Source organism: Rhinolophus ferrumequinum, chromosome 20, assembly GCF_004115265.2.
Source record: "Rhinolophus ferrumequinum isolate MPI-CBG mRhiFer1 chromosome 20, mRhiFer1_v1.p, whole genome shotgun sequence".
NCBI classification, from domain to species: Eukaryota; Metazoa; Chordata; class Mammalia; order Chiroptera; family Rhinolophidae; genus Rhinolophus; species Rhinolophus ferrumequinum.
In genome coordinates this window covers 12,501,436-12,524,994 of record NC_046303.1, presented here as the reverse complement: position 1 = coordinate 12,524,994, position 23,559 = coordinate 12,501,436, and the positions used below count along the sequence as shown (strand labels likewise).

The following is a 23,559-nucleotide window of genomic DNA, read 5'->3' as shown; positions in this document are numbered from 1 at the left end:
GAGACGACAATGCACCTGACAATGGACCCAGCCTTGTCTCATACTAGCTATAGTATGACCTTGGGCAAGTCACTTACTCCATTTGAGTATCTGTTTCCTCACCTGCACAGCAAATGGAAACAGTTGTACAGCCTAAGGAGGAGTTAATCCTTATGAATGACTCAGCACAGGGCCCAACATGTCCTAGGACTCAACCTGTGTTACTTCTTTTCGCCTTTTCTTGGAATGACCAACTCCCCTAACTCCGCCTCCAAATCCATCCGTCTGGCTAACTTCCTTAACCCATGTTTCAGTGCTGTCAGAGAGGCCCCACCAATACTGTCTTCAACAGGCCACAAATCCATTTCTGTCACCAGGAACAGCCCGGGGCTCGTTGAGCAGCTCCCAGGGGCAGGCTACCCCTGGTGACTAGCACCATCTCGTCTGCATTCCAGCGAAGGGCAAAAGGGCATGCGCTTCCTCTTCCAGTCCACCACCCCGCTGGTGGACTCATCTCTTTTCCCCTCGTCACATTGCCAGAACGTCATGGCCGCCGTGGCCTTGGATGTTGTTCTGAAAATCAAAGGTTCCGTTACAGCAGAGGAATGGGAGGATTAACATTTGAAGGGGAACTGGCTCGACCTGCAAACCCCAACCCATCTTTCACGACTTCCTTCAAAGATAGCTCCTCACACCACCCTGCCCAGCACCTCTTCTGTCCACAGGCAGGGCTGGCGGTCGCTGCGTTGTGTTCCCGTGTGCCACTTCACCTCTGGTGCAGTGCAGCTGACAACCACACTAAGGTGTGCTTGCATGCATCACCAGTTAGGACAGGGTGACACCAGGTCTCATCTTCCGGGCCAACTCGGTTGATCAGTAGTGGCAACCTGGACAACTGTATTGAGACAAATTCTGAGGCTGAGGGGGGTGGTGGGGGAAGGGCGAAGGTCAGTTAAGAACATCTCTGGTGGTGTACAGTGTGTGTCAGATGGGTAGTGGACTTACTGGGGTTATATCATGTTGTGAGGTTGAGAAACGTCTAATCACAGTGTTGTTTTGTACACCTGAAACTAATATAATATTCTAGGTCAATGGTAATTGAAAAATAGATTTTTTTAAATTAATATTGATTGGGGTGACAATGGGTAGTGAAATTACACAGGTTTCCAGTGTACAATTGAAAAACAAATTTTTTAAAAATAAAAAAAGAGTGCCTTTGATGGTTACAGGAGAGAGGAGGGGCAATATTTATGCCATGCATTTGGCGTCTCTGATGCAGCCCTAATGCAGACCCTTCTATACGACAGATACATATTTGCCAAACGAAACCATGAATGTATGTCAGCTAGTAAGAATCTGACAGAATATACTGCAGTAGCAGCTATTTGTTTGCTTATTTTTGCTGTAGATATACATAGTTTGATAGCAGCTAGTTTTTACATACGAGGTCTGAAACCTGGTCCTCTCTTCCTTCTGATACTTTCGGGACCTGGCTAGGCCTTAGGATCTATCTTAATGAATCAGTAAGCTCTAGCAGAAGCCACATCTTTCTCTCAGCCTAAATTAACAGTGATCAAGTTTCCAGAATCATTCATCAGAGTTTTATTTTTCTACATCTGTCTGTACGATCATTGATTTGAAGGTATAACAATGAAATCAATCATATTTAACATATTGTCATGTTTATGATTAAACATAAAAGGCTATAAAATTTGGATTATTCCACCCAAATCAGGATAATATGTATCAGACACGTGTCCATGGATGTATGTGTTCTTAGCACAACGCTACCCACAGTTATGACACACAGATGAAGATGAGGCTGGAGAGAAAGTAGCTAGCTGCCTAACGCAGGGCAACCGCTTCCAGCAGTCTGATGAACAAAGAGAGCAGCAGGAGGTCGTAGTAAACGAGACTCGGAAACAGATTCACTTTACAAAGCCAGGCAGGAAGAAGATCAGCTCTCTGAGGTCTCTACTGCCGCACGAGCAAATGAAGACAGATGTGCATGGAAACTGAGATGGACAAGTCCAAGTTCTGACATGACAGTGTGTAATATATAAGAGCACTGATGATATTTGCTCATTTCCTGATAGCACACAATGTGGATATGAAATTAGAATCTCTTTTAGATGTTTCAGGAAGCTAAAGTCTCTCTGTCTCTCTTTTTTTTTTTAAACAGGATTAAAGTCAGAAGGCCTTTACAGAGTCTCTGGGTTCACCGAACACATCGAAGATGTCAAAATGGCATTTGACCGAGGTAGGCTTGTGCTTTCGTGAAAGCCAAATGACGTAGCTTTAGTGCTCTCGCTTTTGGAACCAGATTTTATTCATCGTGCGACTGGGGTTTCAGGGCTACTGAGAGCTGTTCTTCAAGAAGCCACGGAATAATGGTTTGCAAATCTCAAATAGGTAGCCAGCATGTGGTGCCATAAAGGTTTTTGAGTTGGTTGCCCAGCATTTATGGTCAGTCCACATGGCACGGCGGAAGCCTTCTGCATCCCCCAGCTCAGGAACCCGTTGAATCTTCTCCCAAAGCTCCAAGCAAGAAGGCATAAGAAAGGGGGGTTTGGGACACCCTCACAGTGAAATAGGGCAGCCCATGGAAATTTAGGAAGTCACTCCTTTTGTTATTTATGACTGTGTCAGGCGTTCTTTGCAAGGTCTCTTGAGAACTTGTTAAAAACTCAGTGAGCCAGGGCCCACCCTTGGGACTCATTCAGAAGACTGGGTGAGCCCAAGAATCTGTATTTCTACTGAACAATTGAAATAATTCTCTGCGGCCAGTCAAGAGTTAGATCCCTTAGCCCACTGGATGGAGCCTCTACTCGGTAGAACAGTAGACAGGGTCTCTGATGACCTGGCTGCCCCATTTACTCAGGCTCATGGCCAGTTCCTCCTCTCGGTACACTTTACACCCCAGCATCACGGAAACACACCGTACCTGTTGTCATGAACAAGCCCCTCGGCTCGCCGTGCTCTGTCCATCGAGAGCGTGTTCACATCTCTGCCTGGCAAACACTCCCTATGAATCAGGTGTCAGCTCAGGTCTCTCCTCTTTCATGAACCCTCCCTGACTGCCCCAAGCTGACCGAAGAGTTCCATCCCCTTTTGCTATGTCTGCCCCCCGTTTCCACATGTCTCCAGTGTAGCAATCTTCCCATTTCCTTGTACTTGTTGGTTGTATGCCTCACTCCCAATCTGACTAGAGCTATTTGAATGGAGTGTGTTTTTTCTTCCTTGTTTCACTGGCGCTTAGTAGTGCCTGGAACGTGGCAGATTCTCAAAAGCAGTTTGTCAAATATGTAAATGGCATGTCTGCCACACTCACTGTTTTCTCTACATCAGCTTTTTTTATCCTCAGAACCAAATTTGCTGAGGCATTTTTTTCTTGCTTTCAATTCTCTATATAAAAGAAAATGCAAATAGTCCCTATATGATTGAAACTTTTTTTTGTCTGAAAAGTATTATGGTTTTTGACAGTTAAATTGGACTGATATTTACTAATGGTAAAACAAAAAGCCAAAAATGTCTGGAGAACGATTATAAACATGGTAAGAACGATAACATTACCCACACATGAGGGAAGGTTAAAGTTTCCCAAATTAAAGTCCTAGGGACTGGGGGACGAAGAATCAAGTCAAAAGAAACTTCAGTGAGCCTGACAGAGACAATAGAAACTGAAGATATTCAACAATTATTTTGTATATGTCATCTTCATATCCAACTCCAGAGAATACTGATGGATCTAGATAAGGGCTTCTTGATTTTTTTTTAATTAGATTGTTACTGTATTCTATCATGAATCTTTGTGTCTAGAATATGAATTTTTGTGCAAAATTTCTATTTAGCAAATTACCGGGGGCTGGGACCCAAAGACCTACTTTCAGGCTTATTTCACTACCCTTTCGGCTTACACATACCCTCAGACTCCAAATCCCGCTCACCACCCTTCTTTTTGTTACTTCCTGCATCTCAATGTTATGAGAAGCCAAAGGAGTCAGCCGAGACTCATAGAGAAACATTCACTGTCGGATTTTTTTTCCTTTGTGGGCACACTTGAACGTGGTGAAATACTGTCCTAATTAAGAATTGGATCATTGATTGTTTTTCAGATGGTGAAAAGGCAGACATATCTGCCAGCATCTATCCAGACATAAACATCATCGCGGGAGCCCTTAAACTGTATTTCAGAGACTTACCCATTCCTGTTATCACCTATGACACCTATTCCAAATTTATAGAAGCAGCAAGTAAGTGTTCAGAACTAATTTTTCATTTGTACCAAATGTTTCAGTGCAGTGATTATGAATTCAAGAAAATTAAAACTCAGGACCGTTTAAATTATTGCCTGAGCCGCTTGCTTTACCAAGTGTGGGCACAGGGGTATAGTTCATAGAAAACCGGGCACAGGGCCCCAGCTGAGCTGAACCAGTCCTGAGCCAATTCTGCTGGGCTGGCGCTGGGTGCCAAGCAGGTCTGCGTGTCCCCATCTTGTCTGCTGTGCCGGGAACCAGCACGGTCAGGCCTACTCTGTTTTATGTTGAAAGTAAGAATGTTTCTGAAGTTAAAAACTAGGTATCCACCAATGAGGACCATACTGATTAGCTACTTCAATCCATTAGGCAAAATCCCATTGCTAATTGATTCAAGTTATACCCCATGTTTTTGCCCAGTGATGCTGTTCAAAATTAATAGTAGGCGAAGACTATAGTGGCTCAGGTCCTATACTAGGAACTCTCACCAAAAGTCCTCTAATTTTATCTTATCTACCCAATGAGGCAAATACTGTTATAATCCCATTTTACGGAGGAGGAAAGCAGGGCTTGGAAACTTGAGCTCATGGGTTTAGGAATGGAACACCATCTTTGGTCTTCCATCAAGGTCCCTCATTCAGTGTTTGGCACCTGGGCCCACTGTTGTCAGGAGAGAGAAGGGAGCAGGGGGTGGGCTACACGATGCCTAGCAACACAGTGAGGAAGGAGAGATTCAGATGCTGGAATGCATGGCATAGATGTCAAGCCCACTCTGAGGAAGTTTTATAAAAATAGATCATCTTTGAAGGTATGTACTATTAAATATAGTAATGAGACAGGGAAGTATGCAGGTAGGGTGGGATTAGTGTGAGATGCACTTTGCAGGAGAGCTGTGGCCCTGCTCCCTTGTAAGAGCATTCCTTCTTAGGTCCTGGTGGTCCTGACTAGAGAAGATTCTAGTAGCAGGGTACCCTCCACCCCAGGAGGAACGATAGGAGAGCTTTCTTTGGTTGGCTGCCAGAGACCAAAAAAGCAGAAGCATGCATGCTTCCTCCCATTGTTAATGTGGCCTGTATCTACTTCCTCACCTGGACTGTACACCAGGCCTGACCACGGCAACACTTGGGTGAAAAGTGCCATAAACGCAGGCTGAGTCGGCTGGCTCAAGGGCCAGTGCCCTTGCATTGTAACGTGGGGTCCGTTATGGAAGTCCACCAGGGAAAGACTTATTAGACAACTTCAAGAGGACACTACCAAGTGTGATCCACTTTCAATTAAAGCTTGTGATGCTGACATTGCTGGCAAAGCCATCACTGAGAAGACAGGCAAAGCACTGTGTGCATGTGCCACCCACAAGCATCTACAGGCTGCAGGTTCCTAGAGAACAAGGACCGCGGCCAGCCTCCTGCCACCCACCCAGCGGCTGTTCAGTACGCCGCATGTGGTACCCGGCCCCAAAGCCTTCCTGGAATGAGGCAGGATGCGGTGAAATTGATTACTTTTAGTGAAATGTCACCTGAAGTTGCATGAACTTATTAGGCGTCCCCTCCATCTATAGCCAAACTTGTTGCTGCTCTGCAGACTTTAATGCCACAAGGCTGCCCTGACATTCCTGGTGTGTGCTCTTCCCAGAAATCGCCAATGCCGATGAGAGGCTGGAAGCCGTCCATGAAGTGTTGATGCTGCTGCCTCCTGCCCACTACGAGACCCTCCGATACCTAATGATCCACCTCAAGAAGTAAGCTCACACCTATTATCACCTGTTCCTCAAACCCTGTGTGGCCCCGAGCGTGAATGCTCTAGTAAAAGTCCACAGCCTCCCTCCCCAAGCCCCTGCGTGGACTTCTCCAGGCCAGCCCCATCCTAACTGCCAGACACTCACTGTGTCCCTAGCTGCTCCACACGCTTTACAAGCGCTGGCTGTATGCAGTGGGGACTGTTAGAGCCCTCATGTTACAGATGACACTGCTGAATTCGTCGGGGAGGTTAAATAATGGACGCAAAGAGGTGACGTGAAGCCAGGATAGAAACCTGGGCAGTGTGATCCAGAGCCCACGCTCTGTCTTAACCATTTGTCTACACTGCCTCCATGTCTCGTCTTCCTCCCGCACAAGCCCTGTACTCTGTTCGACTCTTCCGCCTTCTGCCCACTCCAGCCCCAGCCTCCTGAGTCTGCCCTCCTGCAGGTCAAGCACATTCCTACCCTGATCTCTTATTTTTCTAGATGTATTACTTAGCTATCACCAAGTACCCAATTGCCCCCAAGCTTAGTGGCTTAAAAGAATAAGCATTCCTTATCTCACAGTCTCTGTGATCAGGAATCCAGGGTTGGCTCAGCTGGGTGCCCCTGGTTCAGGGTCTATAACAAGGTTGCAGTCAAACTGACAGCCAGGCTGCAATCTCATCTGAAGGCTCGACGGGGGGACCATCCACGCCCAAGCTCACTCACGTGGTGGTTGGCAGGTATCAGCTCCTCAGAGGCTGTTGGACGGGAGGCCTCACTTACTTGCTGACTGTTCTCTGTAGGCCCCTCACCTTCAGTTCCCCGCCATGTGGGTCTCCCCATAGGCAGCTCACAAAATGGCAGCTGGCTTCCCTCAGACCCAGCAAGCACGAGCACCCGAGATGGAGGACACAGCCTTTCTGTAACCTAATCCCAGAAGTGGCAGCCCATTGCTTCTGCTCTATTCTACTTATTAGAAGCTCGTCACCAGAAGGGATTACACAAGGGTATGAATTCAGGGGTCCCTGGGGGCCATCTCAAAGGGTTCCTGCCACAGAGGGCTGCACAGGTTATCTGTGTGAGAGCACATGACACGGATGGATGATGGAGTGTTTACAGGCCCCTAGGACCTCTGCTTTCAGACTCTTTTACCTAAACCATGGCTCTTTCTCCTTCACCATATATGTATAATGAGGTCAGTGAGTTGGTCTTTGAGATTTTGGAGGGAACAGAGCACTTCTGTGTGCCTTCCTCTGTGGTTTTGGAAGATACATCACAACAACCCATTCTTAGATAAAATGAACCAAAAGTTGTCTAATTGAAAATTGACTAATTTTCAGATCCATTCAGTTAGTGAAAGGATGCACGCAGAGAATACTGTATCAACACTAGGTGTTGAGGGTTTTTTCTACCATACAAAGCATATAAATGCTATTGCTCGTATTCAAGTTGGTCAGAGATGTAACATTTAGCTCAGAAGGTTTCCATTTTGATTAATGTATTGAATTTAAGAGTACAAATAATTTTGGGATAAATAACAGACTGTGAATGTCAGCCTGGCTTTTAATGAGCTACAAAGTATTTCTTTCATTGCCCAGTTGTTATAGTTTGGAAGGCAAAGTATGATGATCAGGAAAAATGCTAACATGTCCCAGTTGCATCTTAAATGCCCATAATTCAGTGTTTTTATTGTAGCCATCTTGTGTTGGCCGGACGTGACGCCTGCCTTAACAGGGAGATGGGAGCGATTTTCACGAAGAACATCCTCTCCTACCTCTTTCTTAGCTGAATTGACCTTCCTAAAATAATGCTAAATAGCTAATCTTAACAAGTTCCAAGAGAACAGACACAAAGGTATGGCTTTCCGTGCAAAACCCACACGTGTTTTAATTATATTTTTCTCTTCTTTGGAGAACCTGCTCCATTTTAGAAACTGCTCTATTTATGAACATCCTAAAACCTAAATTTCTTAAAGTAAAAATCTGGAGGATTGTCATTTTATTCCACTAGAAGGTATTAAGCCAACTTTGGCGTCTGAATTTCACTCTTAAAGGCTTTGTAGTTCTTATCTGAATGCTGAAATGATGATTTTCAGTTCCAACAGTAATTACTACTCCAGACCTCATCCTGTGGGAACTAGAAATAATGTCCAACTGCTTTCCTGTTTGGCCACCCTCTAGCCATCCGCCTGTCCCATGATCGTGGTCTGGCTATTCCTAAGCCCCATCCTACAAGTAACCTTTCTCCTCTGGCACTAGCCCTGCCAGCAGACAGGGAATCTGCCCTCAGCTTCCCTACTTGCCAGCTCACAGACCAGAAGGAAGCGACAAGAGGTAAAAAACACTTCCATACAAGCCTAGACTAAAATCTGTGTGCACTGGGGGCCAGCTAATAATCGACCCCTCCAAAGCAATATCCCCTAAATGACCATCTCTTGTTTATTTAGTTAGAAGGCCTGGGTCTCTCATTTTAAAGGTTGGGTCTATACCAGGTTCACTTAGTAATTCGCTTCCACTGGCTGAAGGCCGTGTCAACAATCAAAAAAAGAAAAGAAGAAGAAGAAATCAGAAGAATTACCTTTTTAAAAATACTGTTCTATAATTCTGATTCTCAGTGTTCTTTTGCAATTTCCCAAACCAGAGAAGTTCTTGGGGTCATATGGATATAATCAGTACCTAAATGTGTCCGCAAGTCAGCCTAATGTTTGTTTTGCAGGGTGACTATAAATGAAAAGGATAATTTCATGAATGCTGAAAATCTGGGGATTGTGTTTGGGCCCACCCTGATGAGATCCCCTGAGGACAGCACGCTCACCACCCTCCATGACATGCGGTACCAAAAGCTGATTGTGCAGATTTTAATAGAAAATGAAGATGTTTTGTTTTAATCCACCAGAGAAATGAGTTGAATGCCCCCGCTCCATCAATGTTGTGAAAACTAAGGGAATAAAAACATTTCTTACACTTGATTTGTTTTCCAAGCAAGTGACAGAATTTCCTGGACCACAGTGGATGGCCAAGTTGGCTACTGTGTCTCATAGACACTCGCCTCCTCCGTGTGAGAACAGCCAGGGTGAGGGTGAGAAAAGGCCCTCGCCTGGGGTCTTTGCCTTGCCCCGTATATATGTCTGTTTTGCTGGAAGAGTGATTAATGGATCTTTCTTTAACTTATTAAAAAAAAAAATGTAGACCTTTAAACGTCAGTCTTAGTAATAAAAGGGAACTTAATTCCTAGAGGTACTTGATACAGTTTTACATTTTCCACTTACAAAAAAGAAGACAATTCTATATGTTAAATGTTAAATGAAACTTATATTGTAAAATGTATTTTTATTTGAGCTGCAAGAATGTTGCTTTATTTTAGCAAATAGAGCTCAATGCAGTGCATTGATTATTTCCCTGTGTACCTTGTCCTGCCTTCTTGCTGTGACCCCTGGGAAAGTTTACCGTGAATGCAGTATTATCTCGACATACCTCTGTCCCCACCAGTGCTTTGCAATGAAATTTCCACTGCCGCCTGTGTCTCTGTTTTGGATAGTTTTTGCTGTTAAGCACTGACCTTTTGCTATCGAATGGCATATGTTTATAGCAATTGTAGGACGATCTAAAACATCCACAAATTTTCTTTCTATAACAATTTTGTAAAATCCCAAAGTATGTTTTCGGAATTGGTCATAGGTTCCCCATGTCATGTGTGTATATCCCAGAATATGCCGAATGTGCTCATTTTACATAAAATAATTTGGGAGCGCTGGTTGTATCTAGGCCATATCCAAAGTTAGCATTTTTTTTCCTGTTTTCTTTTCAGGCAAGCACTGTAGGTGCACACATTAAGACCCAGTTGTATTTTTGCCACATTTCTGTATCTATGGAAAGTGAATCTGCAGAATAATTTTTGATTTTTTGATTTTTTTTTCATTTTTGTTTTATAAACAAGCCTATTTTTTAAAGTAAGAATGAATAAGTTTAATTTCTATGAATATGTGTTCCTCTTCGATAAAAGTAGCTCTGTATAGATAATAATTTAATATGATTTTATTCCTATAGTGCCGTCTGATTGCTTCTGTTTATCGTAGCATGAGCTTTTCACACCAAGATCTCTATATTTTGTAACATAGGTAAAATATTGAAAACATCAAAAACTGGAAATCTAGATTTTTTTTTCTTCAATCCAGCTATCATGTCTTTTCCTCTGATTGTCTGAGGTGATTCGTGTACTTACTCACTCGTCTTGTTTCAGAGTGACCAGAAGAGAATTACTGTGATAACATGAACTGAAAAGAGGAGGGCAGTGCAATTGTCCTGGAAAGTCCTGGGGCCGTGCGCTGGGCTCCGGGGCACGTGGGGTCAAAATGCCCCTGCTTGGTCCCTGTTATGGTTGCTCCTCCCCCACTCTACAGACTTGTTTGTCGTAGCTTATGTACTTCTGGATACTGTCCCAAAAAATATCTGGAAATGGTTTTATTTTGTGAAGTGCACAATACTTTGTAATTTATGATAGTGTAAATGGAAGAAAAATCATTAAATGTATTAAATTCTTCTGTCTGTCATTTTAGAGTCTGTGAGGGAACTTGGTGTTGGGAGGTGGCGGGAGCGGGGTGGGGAGACTATTCAAAACGTTGTTCCCAGATGGATTTGGGCAATAAAGTTTCTCTCACCAAAACACAACTCGAAGACAAGCATCGCACTGAGCCCCCACCTCGTGGCTCCAGTCCCGCCCCTGCCACCGCTGCCGGCTTCTTCCTGGAGAGTCTGCCTGAGATGCTAATTCTCCACCACTATTTCCTGACACCTGTTGCATGTATGTGATTCATTGAGAGATGGGGTGTTTAGAGCGAATCCCCCAAAGCCACTTGCAGGACAGCAGAACAAAAGTTTGGGAGCCAGAAAAACTTGCATTCGAATCCCAGATCTGCCAATGTTCAGCTACATAGGAACTTGGGAATGAATCGGCTCATCTGAAAAACCGGGGACAATATTCCGATTGTGATGTCTTAGAGCAAATGATGGTCTAAAGTCGTTAGTAATAGTTACTTCTTATTATCGTTATTTTCAGAGTGATGACGTAGGAGAGGAAAGGATATAAGCGGGGGTGAGGAAGGAAGAAGCCTGAGACGAGAAGGATTTGTCCCAGGTTAAATCCAAGCCCAGGTCATTATATAGGGTATCGTGACAGGGCTCTATCATGTGTAATGAGGGTCACTTGACTCCTTTTCTTGAACATGATGACAACACTTGATCCCCTCGAGCTTGCGTGAGTCTGAAGCTTGCTCACCCATGCCTGTCACCCCCACCATCTGGCAGCCTGACACGGCTCCTCTTACCTGACTTAAAATTCCTGCCATTGGAATAACTCTGCTAGTTAGACCTGAAGGGAGGCAGTGTAGTTTCTAGAAACCCACCGTTAAATTGTCCACAGGGGATTGTGGGAGGTGGGACAATGGCAGGGTGGGTGGGGGGGACCCTTTCCTTTGTCCCATTAACATAAATGGGCACCTGGTCTCCACAGTGTGCAGGGGGCCTGGTGCAGAATTTCAAGGACAGCAGCCTAGCCGGGCAGGGGAAGGGGCGGTGAGGGGAGCACAGGCAAGTGCAGACACACAGCTGCCGTATTGCCTGGGCCGTTCTGATTACTACTGAAAAACACGGTTCGTGTACAAGACCTGTCAATCCCCAAATTTGTAGTCAGTCCTTTGATTTAAAAAATATGATGTTTATTTTTATCAGGCACTTGCTAATGGGCCAGACATTGTGAATACTTGGAAGCAAGGAGAGAGGCTTATCTCAGTGAAAGAATGAAATAGTAAGTTTAGTCTGGCTGGAGAGAGAAAGCTGGTTGTGTTAAGGATTTTTGAACTCTAACATAAGGGAAAGGGGTGCTACTAATGTTTTGGGTTTTTTTAAAAAATAAGCTTATCTTGGGGATATTTTTATATTTACAGAAATGCCTCAAAGATACCACAAAGAGTTCTGTGTACTCCTTAACCACTTTCCCCTAATGTTAATCTCTTATATAACCACAGTACCTTTATCAAAAGTAAGAAACTAACACTGGTACATGACGATTAACTAAACTCCAAACTTTTTTTCAGGTTTCACCGGTTTTCCACTAAATTCCTTTTTTTGTTCCAGTATGCAGTCCCAAGGACCATGTTGCATTGAGCATGAATGGGTTTTCAGGGACAGATGACACAATATCTAGTTTTCACCCATCTGATGACCATAGCCTGCCTCAGGAGGTCTCAAGGCAGAGATAAACAGGCGGGACTGACGTAAGATTTAGGAGGCGGAGTTGAAAAGGGTTGTTTATAGATGGGATCGAAAAATCAAGGATGATTCTCTGGTTGCTTAATTTGACCACTGGGTACTATTTACTAAATAAAACAGACAAAAAGAGGAGCTAGGGGCACTGGGGGAGGGGCGGAAGAAGTAAGGAAGGTGCTAAGCTCCCTGTTGGACATGATGAAATGGAGATACCTGTGAAATTTCCAAGCAGAGATGTTTCATGAGCAATTGTATTAACAGACCTGAGCTGGAGATGTGGATTTGGGAGTGACCCACGGGATTGGATCGGAGCAGCCAGGGACATGGAACAGAGAAATACAGGAGGGGCCTAATTCAGATCTCCCCGGAGCACCATCATTCGCGAGAAGAGAAGAGGGAGGAGAGGGCAAATGAGGTCCACTCACTATAATAAATATGGAGGGTCTCAGAAGTGCAGCTCAGAAAGACTCTCCCCAGCCTTCAGGTATATTTCACAGTGTCCATCTTTTGTTCCACTTAAATTTATTTTGCTCCACGCAAGGCACCACATTAGAACCCTGCTTCACAGAGGCCGGCTTAGTTAGTAGCCGCTCTGTGAATGCAAATGAGCCCATGTCATTTTTTTTTTTTTTTCTGAGTTGAGTTGAACAGACCTTATCATGCTCAAGCATCTCCTATGGGAGTCTGCATACTTCTAATCCAGCAGTTCTCACAAAGTACGTGATGATACGTTCCGTCTCCCTCTGAAGCACAAACTCCTTGAGGTCAAGACCACGTGGATACCACATGCCATCGGGCACACTCCACCTCGTCCTGAAAGTCTCAACTCGAGGTTGACCTCCTTCCTGAGACTTTCCCTGGCTTCCCCAGGCAGAGAACGTAGCAGGAGCCAGCCATAAACATGGGACAGTACAGAAGGTCCAGACAACTACAGAGCTGGGTTTGACCAGAGCATGACGTGTGAGGAAAGAGGAGAGGGGAGATTAAACAAGCAGGTCTGTACCAGACTCTCAGACACCTGTGTGCCAAGCACAGATCAGACTTACATCTGTTTGGTGACAGGAGAAGGAAAGACCAGAGGATGTAAGACCAGAGACACAGAAGCTAATCAGGAAGTGTTACAGGCCATGACAACCTGAACTTGACCCCCAGCAGGAGGGATGGAGAAGAGTCTTGGGTATGAGATACAGTTAAGAAGTAGTCAGAACTTAACTGATTTGATGCCAGGACTGAAAGGAAGAAAAGAGTCAAGAATGGCACCCCCATGTTTTTGCAAATAAATGAATATTTAGGAAGAAAGAAGAATATAGATGGTACCAGGTTCAGCAGGGGCTGAATGTTTAGACTGTTAGTATCCTTCCTTTGCGTTACAAGGTATCATCACTTATTGCTGCCTAGTAAATTAGAGAGTTAGGGGAATTTTTACAGTTTACTGCCCACTGAGTTTTTAAAGCCAAGCCACCCCTGCCTCGTGCTGTGATGTGATGGAAAGGTAGCGTAGTGGCCCAGCAAGAACACTGGGTTTTGAGCCACGAGACCTGGCTCTATCACAGATCAAGGCTTTGAACATTTCTGAGCCTCAGGTTTCTCCCCTTTGAAACATGAAAATGAAGGCCTGCCTGGCTGATCAACCCACAACCTCACAGGGTTATTGCAGAGGCCAGAAGGCGTGGCACCTGCTGTCACCTCTTCACACCACTCAGTCTGGCTTCGGCTTTGGAGCTCGTGCTCCCCCAGAGTGCTCTTCCAGGAGGCCCACCAGCCTCCCTGCAGCTTCGGATTTATGCTTTCTCAGCTTCTGTGACACCACATCCTCCCTCTGGAGCTGTTCAAGTCCCTGGGCACACCCTCCAATGCTGCTTCTTGCCCTGCTTTCTCCATTGCCACTCACATCCACTCTGGTTCCAAATGCCATCTGTCAACACATCTAAATGATGCCTCAGATTCGGTAAGCTCCAGTGCCCTGTAACAGATCGCTTCAGCTTAAACCAGCTAGCATGTGACAGACTGCCCACCGCCAAGGTTCCTGATGAGTGTGCCCGGAACTCTACGACTCAGCTCTTACATCTTCATATCTGCCGTATTTGCACTGCATCCGAATAATTTAAAAATTCAGAATAAGTGAAGGGCATTGGCACAGTACTGCAAAAATTCTCTCTCTAAAATGTGATCCTGTGAGGCTTCTGGCTCCCTTCTCTATTTCCTCTTACATACCCTCAAGGTGGGAGAGTAAACTGAGGAACACAAAAAGTGTCCTCATACTCTCTTAGCCTTCCCTGCACAGTTGGGCTATCACCTATTCTCAGTCTTTGGGGCCTTGGCGGAAACTTGGTGACAATAAAAGGAGTCTCATTTAAATCCCGTAACATAATTTTTTTTTTCAATAAGGATGTATTCGTTTGACAATCAGGAAACAAAAGCATGTTTTGAAAATAAACATTTAAGCCTCTGAAAGTAGAAGAGCCACAGGAAATACAGAGTCACCTGATAGATTGTTATCTGTTGGCAACGGCTATCAGATCACTCAATGTGTTCCAGAATTCACCATGTCAGAAAAACTGAAAAATAATACAATGCCTATCAAAAGTGAATTTGTTAAATCTCTCATGGTATTGTTACATAAGGGATATGGTGCAGTCATTAAAAAGAATATCTTTCGATATTTATTGACTTGGAAATGGCTCACAGTATGTTGACTTGGGAATGGTTCTCAGTATTGAGGAATGAAAGACTATGAAGATTGTGACCCCATAGTTGTTTCTGAAAACACTACCCAGTGCTTCTAGTTCATACAACATGAAGGAGTAAGCTAACGCTGTCATCCCTGACCCTTCCATGTCTCTCACACAGAATATGAGTAAAGCCTCTCAGCTCTACTTAGGATATAGTCACACATTAGCACTTTCACCATATCCCTGGTCCAAATCACCGCTGGTCCAAATCACCGCTACCACCCTGGTCCAAATCACCGCTGTCTCTCATTGGACACCTGTCATCGCCTTCTGACTCAGCTCCTTGTTTCTGCCCTTGCCTGCCCCTCACCCCCAAGAGTCTACCTCAACACAGCAAGCAGAGGGGTCCTGTAAAAATACAAGTGGGGTCTTGTCACCACATTGTCTAGAACCCTCCTGTGGTTTCCCATCTCACTCATAATGAAAGCCAGTGTGTACGGAGGCACACGAGACTTACATACACGGCTTCTCTGGTTCCCCATAAGTTCTCTGATCTCCTCTCCTACTATCGCCCACACTCACTGCATTTCAGATGCACACACGTTAGGCACACCCACTCCCATCGTGGAGAGTCTTGGCAGGGGCTCTTCCCTGTGCCCCATTTTCCACATGACCCCCTCCTTGCCGCCTTCAGGTCTGTTGGCCAGAGGGGCTTCGGCACACACCAGCATGCCTCACCTGGCCCAGGTGGAACTCACGATGAGAAAGGTGAGCAGGAACAGAGTCCCGTTCTCTGGGGACCCGGTGGAGAGGCCTCTTGGACAAAGGCCCAGATGGACACACCATCGGGGATGGGCTGTAGAACTCCTTTTTACAGAGAAAAGGTGAGAAGCCTGGCAGGAGAGAAATAAGAATTTTAGACTCAGGTTCCAGCTTGCGCGGTGGTTGGACTTCTTATAGGCTGCTGGTCCGGGGACAAGTTGAGTTCAGGTTCAGTCCCTCCCACTGTGGGCAAGAGAGGGAACCCTGGAGCCATCAGCCGATGGTCCTGCTAGTCACCCCACTAAATATTGGGCGTTTTTAACTGTTCATTTTGAAATAAGTATAAGTTGAGAAAACAGTACAGAGTCCAGAGTACCCTCCACCCCGCTTCCCCAATGGTGACATCTTACATCATGATAGAACATTACCCAAACCAGAAAATTGACTGGTTTACAAGACTAGGAACCTTATTCAGGTTCCACAAGTTTTTAAACCCACACTCATGTTTGTGTATATGTGTGTATGAGTGTAGCTTTATGCAATTTTATCCCTTGTGCGGATTTGTGTAATCACCACCAACATCAAGGTATAATTTATCACCACGAAGAACCTCTTCCTGCTGTCTCCTTGCGTCCATGCACACTCCCCAGCCCTGTCCCCTACAAATATCTGCTCTCCAGATGTACAATTTTCTCATTTTGAGAATATTATATAAATGGAATCAAACAGTGTGTACCTCTTAGGAATTGGCTTTTTTCACTCAGCATAATTTTCTGGAGATTCATCTAAGTAGTCACGTGTAGCAATAGTTTGTTCCTTTTTTATTACTGAGAAGTATTCCATGGTATGAAATGACCACAGGTTATTGTACCATTTACCCATTGGAGGACACCTGGGTTGTTTCCAGTTTGGGGCTGTTATAAATAAAGGTGGATGAAGATTCATGTACACGTTTGCGTGTGAATGTATATTTTCCCTTCTCTGGGATAAATGTTCAGAAGTGCAACTACTGAGTTATATTTGCATGTTTAGTTTTTAAGAAACTGCCAAACTGTTTTCCAGAGTGGCTGCACCATTTTACATTCCCAGCAGAAATCTGTGAGTGATTCATTTTCTCCACATCTTCACCAGGATTTGGTATGGTCATAATTTTCTCTTTACCCATTCTGATAAATGCATGTGGATACCTCACTGTGGTTCTAATTCACATTCCACTAATGGTTAATGAACATCTTTTCATGTTCTTCTTTGTCATCTGCATCTCCACTTCAGTGACACATCTGTTCACATGTCTTTTGCCCATTTTATATTTGGATTGTTTTTTATTGTTGAATTTTTAGAGTTCTTTATATATTCTCGGCATGAGGCCTTAGTCAGACACGTGGTTTGCAAATATTTTCTCCTAGTCTGTAGCTTGTCTTTACATCTTCCTACCAGAGTCCTCCTCAAAGCAAAAGTTTTTCTTAGTTTTGATGACGTCCAACTTAATAATTTTTTCTTGTGTGGATTGTGCTGTTAGCCGTGTGTAAGAACTCTTCACCTAGCCCTCGGTCCTGAATATGTTCTATATTTTATCGTAAAAGTTTTACATTTAAAACCCATGATCCATTTTGAATTACTTATAGTGTGATGTTTAGGTCAGGTTGTTTTTATGCCTACAGATGTCCAATTGCCTTGGAGGGAGGTATAGGGACTCTCCAGAACAAGGGTGAACAGAGATCTTAGGAGGAGAGCTGTATGCCAGGCATAGCGCCCCAACAGAGCAGACTGGAAGTGCATAATTAAAGAGACAGCCACACCCAGGCCTGCCATCACCTTGCCTTCTGCGGCACCAACTGACAAAGTGCTCCTCCAAGACAAGCGGGTCCACCAAGAAGGAGACTCAAACTCCAGGAAATAGGGACTCTGACCCCAGGTATCCCCTGGAAGAGACTGTTCAGCAGGTCAGAAAGACATCAGTGCACACTGAGGGAGCAGGAGGTGTCCAGGGGGGATATAGAAAAAGAAAAAGAAATGGAACACATGTATTAGTGATATGATTGAACCTGTAAAAAAAAAAAAAATGTGTACCAAGAAGCCATTGGACGGTATAGAAAGAAACAGGAACAAAGGTGAGTCAATCAAAAAAGGGGCAAAAAACCATTATTAACTTCAGGAAGAGACAAAAAGAAAGCAAACATAATCATCTGTATGCTATCACGCTTAGCTCAAACATATAAATAACTAATTTATCTGTTCAATAAACCTAAAGAGAGTATAATATGCACGTTACTTAGCATTATGGAGATGGGTAAATGCCAGGAATAAAAACCCCAAATTGCTGAAAGTGGTTGGGGAGGACGGAGGGAAGGAATACGGTAAGAAACCTCTGTAATTTGCTCTATGCCCTGTAATAACATTTGACTTTTAAACTATGTGCATATATTATTTTAATGAAATAATAACTAAGTTTTGGAAAAAAGAAATGGCACCATGACGTCTAAAACAGCAGAGACAAGGCTCTCCCCGCCTCGCCTTCCCGTATGATTCAGTGGTGCCCGTTATATATTAAGATCCCAGGAACTAATGGAGCAACACACACTGAACACATCCCTTGGCTTGTGCCCCAGCCACCGCCTGGTAGTGACCTTACTTCTGAGGATTTTTGTCTTGTGATTTGTTAATCCTTTTCTGGTAACAGTGCTTTCAAGCTTCACTGGGCACACTTCCTCCTTGAACTACAGGTAATGTAATTCTGGTGCTGAAAGCGTAAAGAACATTCTTGAATCACATACAGAAAACTTCTACTGGATTTGATTTAATCATTAAGTGTGCTCCTGAAAAAAGTTAGATTCACAGCAAATTGTTGTATATTAAATACTCTCCAGTATATTTTTACATCATGGTCTTGAGGGGAAAAAAAATATATATATATATATTGGCCCCAACCAACCATGATAACAGTAATTGTTAAGACTCTACCGTTGCTTTAGAAAACCACTTGGAAGTGATTGATTTGTAGAGTTTGTTCATATAATGTTCCCATACAGCCAATGAAAGAAATTAGTCAAGGAGAAACCAACATTTACCGAATGCTTATTATGTGTCAGGAAAGGTGCTGGGGACTTGAATCTTGGCACCCACCCAGACACGTAGTGTTTTCTCCTCTTTACATGTAAGGAAACCAGAGCCTAAAGCTATTAAGTAATTTTCCCAAAGCCACACAGTTAGTAATTCAAACCAACCATCAAGTCTTTTCACAAGAAATATATATAATTACAATTCCCAACGTTAATTTGAGCTTTGAGTGCTCTGTCATTCCATAGGGCTTTAATATTTAAGCAATCATATGTGATTTAGCATTGTTCTAAGGGGAAAACTTAGAACAGTGACCTCGAATTTTTAAAGTATGACTATCTCTTTTGATGTATTAACCTTGATACCAACAAACATTTATTGTTCTAATGATTAACTAACTAAAAAGCAATATGAGATTCAAATAGCAATATTAGAAGTACACGGTGTTCGACAGAGTAACTCAAACTGAATCAAAATAACTCCACCTCTTGTGGACCTATAACCGCGAGCGAACTGCTCCAACTTTCTAAGATAAAACTGTAGGATTTGTAGTATCTGCCTCTCAGGGTCGCTCTTCCATTAACAAAAGTGGGAAGTACACTATCCACTTTTGGATATGTCCACAGTAAAGTGAAAAGTCCACAGCAAGAATTTTAAATTTACCAGTAATATAAAAGTTTTATAGCTGCAACTGAAGCTGTTTCTCTCACTGTGTAAATGAAATTCCATCACATAGATAAACCTGAATGTTCTCTAAGAGAGTGTACAGTGTGAGTTTTACCTGGGTTAGCCCTGAGCTGAGCTGAGTCCCAAAATTTTGCTTTACCACCTCCCAGCAGCCTGTGACTTAGGAAAGCAGCTATTTCTTATGGATTTCTTAACTACATAAATTTGACATTGGCCTTGTTGCAGGTGAGGAAACCAAAAGATTCACTTCCTTCATCATGTTACCTTTCCATCAGAAATCCACCTTCTACCTGTACTCCTGACGTAATGCACTGACATGCTGACAAACCGCAGAAGAGAAAAATATAACCTTGTAAATGGAGCATAACCAGATCAACCCTTTGAAAGGGGAAATCAACAACCGCAGAGAGCAGGTCACCTTTTAAAGGAGCTAGTTCACCCCCGCCCTGACCTGAGGGAACCAGGAGACCCGCCCGAGAATATTACCATGGATGGTAACTCATGACTTTTATTTACATCAGTGGTTTTCTAACTGACAATGAAGTTGTATTGTCTTGGTTTCCTGAGAGAGTCAAGACGCACTGTGGACTCTTGTTCCTAGATGTCATGTTCCTCTAGATCATTCATTTATTCCCCAAGTACAATATTTACTAAAACCTCAGCAGCCATCCTCTGGCATTACATTATTCAGCCCCGTCTGTATCCTACCATCTAACTCCATCTCCTTCAAAGGGTCTGCCGACAAGACAGTGTTCCGCTACTATTGTAACGACAAAAGCAAAAACTTATCAGATACATTGGTCCGCCTACTCTACTCACATCTCAGAATGAAAGAAAGTCAGGCTATCATTACATGTAATGACAGATCAAAATTTTATTTGATTGCCACTTGTATAATATTTCTTTTTCTAAGTCCATCGTATTCTAACCAAGAAAGCATTCATATTTATACATTTAATGTATACATTCAACAACATGAAGAGCTATTACTGCCAGGTCCTTAGGATAGATTAGTGACACGTCCTAGGGCTCACAGGGAAACACACAGCAGAGTGATTAGTTAGGTCCCTGGACTCTGAAGCCCGTCTTCCTGGGGTCCCCTGCTGGCCCTGATACGGACCAGCTGTGTAACCATGGGCAAGTGACTTGTTTGTAGTGTTTCAGTTACCTCTTCTCTAGTAATAATAGCACCTATTTCATAGGGCTTTTAGGAGGATTACATGAGTTAATTATGTATAAAACAATTAGAACTGTACCTGGTACATAGGAAGTGTTATGTAAAAGGATCATTTGACATAAAATGGACCTCCTTTTCCAGTGAGGAAGCCAAACAATAAACAAATAAGTAAACAAGAAAATTAAAGTCTAGTTAAGGGGATAAACATCAAGCAAACAATTTACAATATAATTAAAACACATCTATTCCTGTCAGTGGCAGACCAAGTTATTTGGATGAATTCTCCTGCTGAAAACAATTGGGCACCAAACAATTTCAATTTTGATAGCCTCCTGGAGCAAGAGGGACAGAATTTTAAGCTGAAGGCTCATCCAAAGTAGAGTGATTCATAGGAGATCCTTCTCCTGTTAAGCGTAGGCCCCAAAGAGTGGTCCCTCAAGGTTTGTGCAGCCCGGAAGTAAGCTATGCCCATAGCCACCCACAGGTCTGCATGGACAATTAAGTTACTTTGGAAAAGAAAAGGTCTGTGGGGCAGGGCAGGAAAGAACAAATGGGCTTGTCCCCTGAGGGTGTGACTATGGGCTTCTGCCCACATGGATCTTTTGTTCTCCTCGTCCAAAAATCTTCCCGCTGTGAACTTAGTGTAAAATGGTCCTGTCCAGTAGTGACCCTAAGCTTTTGAAAATCTCTTCTAGTGTAAGTCACCTTTGTCTTAGGCCTAACATTTTCCTACAAACAATTTTCAAAGAAAATGAGGAGCATACAATAATATCCAAGAATACCAAGACACTAGAACACAAAGGCAGTAGGGATGGGGAGTTAGGAGAGTCCACTGGTGTTGACTGAATTTCAGAGACAGTCTGCACTGTACCAATCAGCTTTGCTTAGGTCAAGTGTGACACTGAAATGATTAGTAATATCTTGTGACTCTAAATTTTGTACTTCTAGACATGCACTCATACATGCACTCATAACTAAGTCCAACAATACTGATGTGAATACACAGAAAGGAGAAAAGGAATATTAAACTACCAGTACATTGGTGAGTATAAAGGAACAGGCCAAGGGACATACATATCGAATTTTCAAAGAATGGAAGAGGCCATAAAAGAAAGGAATGAAGAAGGGAGGAAAGAGGAAAGGGAAGGGAAGAGAAAGGATAAAAGAAGTGAATGTGGAAATAGGGGCAAAAGGAACAAAAGGACTAACACCCAAACATTAATCATGGTTATCCCTGGGTGAAAATAATATAAATAATCTTTGCTTTTTTCATTTCGATTAGCTGTATTTCTTAAATTTTCTCATCTTGCGCTTTCCTTTGTCTAATTCCCACTATAAATGCTTTGAAGGAAGATAATTTCCCAGCCTCCAATGCAATGCCAGGTTTGCTCAGATTGCAAATTCCAGGTTTAACCTCTAAGGTTCTTACCTGAATTTCTAGTATGCAAATCTTGCTCTCTAGAAATTCATTCTCTATTGTCTTTGAGCGCAATCATTTACTACACTTGAAGGTTCACTAGAAAAAGAAATTTAATAAAAACAGAAAAAGAAGTGAAGTGTCTTTACTCAAACCATGAATACATTTTTGAAAGATAAAGTATCATTAAGACATGTAAGCATTGCCCAGTCTAAGCATATTTAAGTTCTGTAACATTCAAAGTCACCTACTATTCACTGGATAGGTAAACCAACTTGAAATGCATGTACAACTGTATGATGTCCAGTTTACCAACACAGACGTGTATCAGCCCTTGTCCCTTTTATAGAACCAAAACAGCAGTATTCTTAGATCAATAGTTACAGAACACAGCTATATTTGTCTAACACTAACTTTCTTTTTGTGAGGTTGCTTTTTGCTTTTGGGGTTTGTTTTTTCTTTTGTTTTTTGCATGGGCTTAGTTATGAAAATTTTATAGATTAAAACCGTTCTAGATTCAAAAATTAAAGAAAAATAGTCTTAATTGCTTTGATTTAAAACTCAGCCTATAAAAGTTACGTACTACGATGTCTCAGATAATCTGACAATTCTCACCTTTTGGACTTACGCCAGCTTATTCGTCCATGCACTGTCCACATACCTGTATCTACTCATTAACTACACGAGTAGATGGAGTTGAAAATAAGGCTTTTTCAAGGAAAGTGCCTTATTTTACAGATGCATCCCCTGCCTCTAAAAACCTTCCCATAGCTTAAACATTTCACTACATCGTCCTTCTATGAAGAACTTTCCAGATTGGTCAGGAAAAAAAAAGTGATAATATGAACTTTTATCTATTTGAACAATATTTTTTTTTTCTGTAACTCAGACTAATAGTATTGAGGAGGAATGTGTCTGGCTCAAGCAACAGAAAATTGTGTTTAAGTCAGTGGTTGAGTCATAAGAATATGCATTATCTCCCTGAACTAGCAGTCTGGAGGTAGGCAGTTCCAGGATTCTTTCAGGGGCTCATCATGTCATCACAGATCGAGACACTTCTCACACATTCCGAGGCCATCGCCCTTCGCATGTTGGTTTTTATTCTCGTGCCTGTTGCCTCACTGGTGTAAGACGGCGGCTGCGACACCAGGCATCACATCCTCACACTGTACTTAAATGTAAGAATCCAGGGTATAGCAAAAGGTGTTCTTCTGTCAGAAGGCTCTTTCCTTTTTCTAGGGAAGAAACATTTCCTGAAGTCTTCCTGATGGCTCCGTAAGTCAGAACTGGATCACATGGGTACTCCTAGTTCCAAGGAAGGCTATGAAAGTATCTCCCTTCTAAGCCTCTAGTTAAATTCAGGCTCCTCATTTGTAGGAATTAAATGAAATACTGTCCTGTAGATTCTACCTCGAAAATCTCTTTTGCATTCATCTAATTCTCGTCACCTCCCCCACTGCCACCTAAACCACTCCACCAGTTCCTAACTGGTTTCCCTAAAGCCATACTTTATCCTCCCTGCCACCCACTCTTTACAGCTATAGTGATATTTTAAATGCAAATCTT

The 23,559-nt window shown here is 43.1% G+C and overlaps 1 protein-coding gene across 2 annotated transcripts in view; it reads left to right on the top strand.

Annotated features, from left to right (window-relative positions):
- CHN2 (chimerin 2) overlaps positions 1-9,867 on the top strand; it is a 277,643-nt gene extending 267,776 nt beyond the window's left edge. For both annotated transcript variants that reach the window (XM_033088120.1, XM_033088119.1), the window contains exons 10-13: positions 2,162-2,239; positions 4,095-4,232; positions 5,868-5,973; positions 8,674-9,867. In XM_033088120.1, coding sequence (XP_032944011.1) covers positions 2,162-2,239; positions 4,095-4,232; positions 5,868-5,973; positions 8,674-8,845 — 494 coding nt within the window. In that variant the 3' untranslated portion in view covers positions 8,846-9,867. The remainder of the gene's footprint in view (positions 1-2,161; positions 2,240-4,094; positions 4,233-5,867; positions 5,974-8,673) is intronic.
- The last annotated feature ends 13,692 nt before the right edge of the window (positions 9,868-23,559 follow it).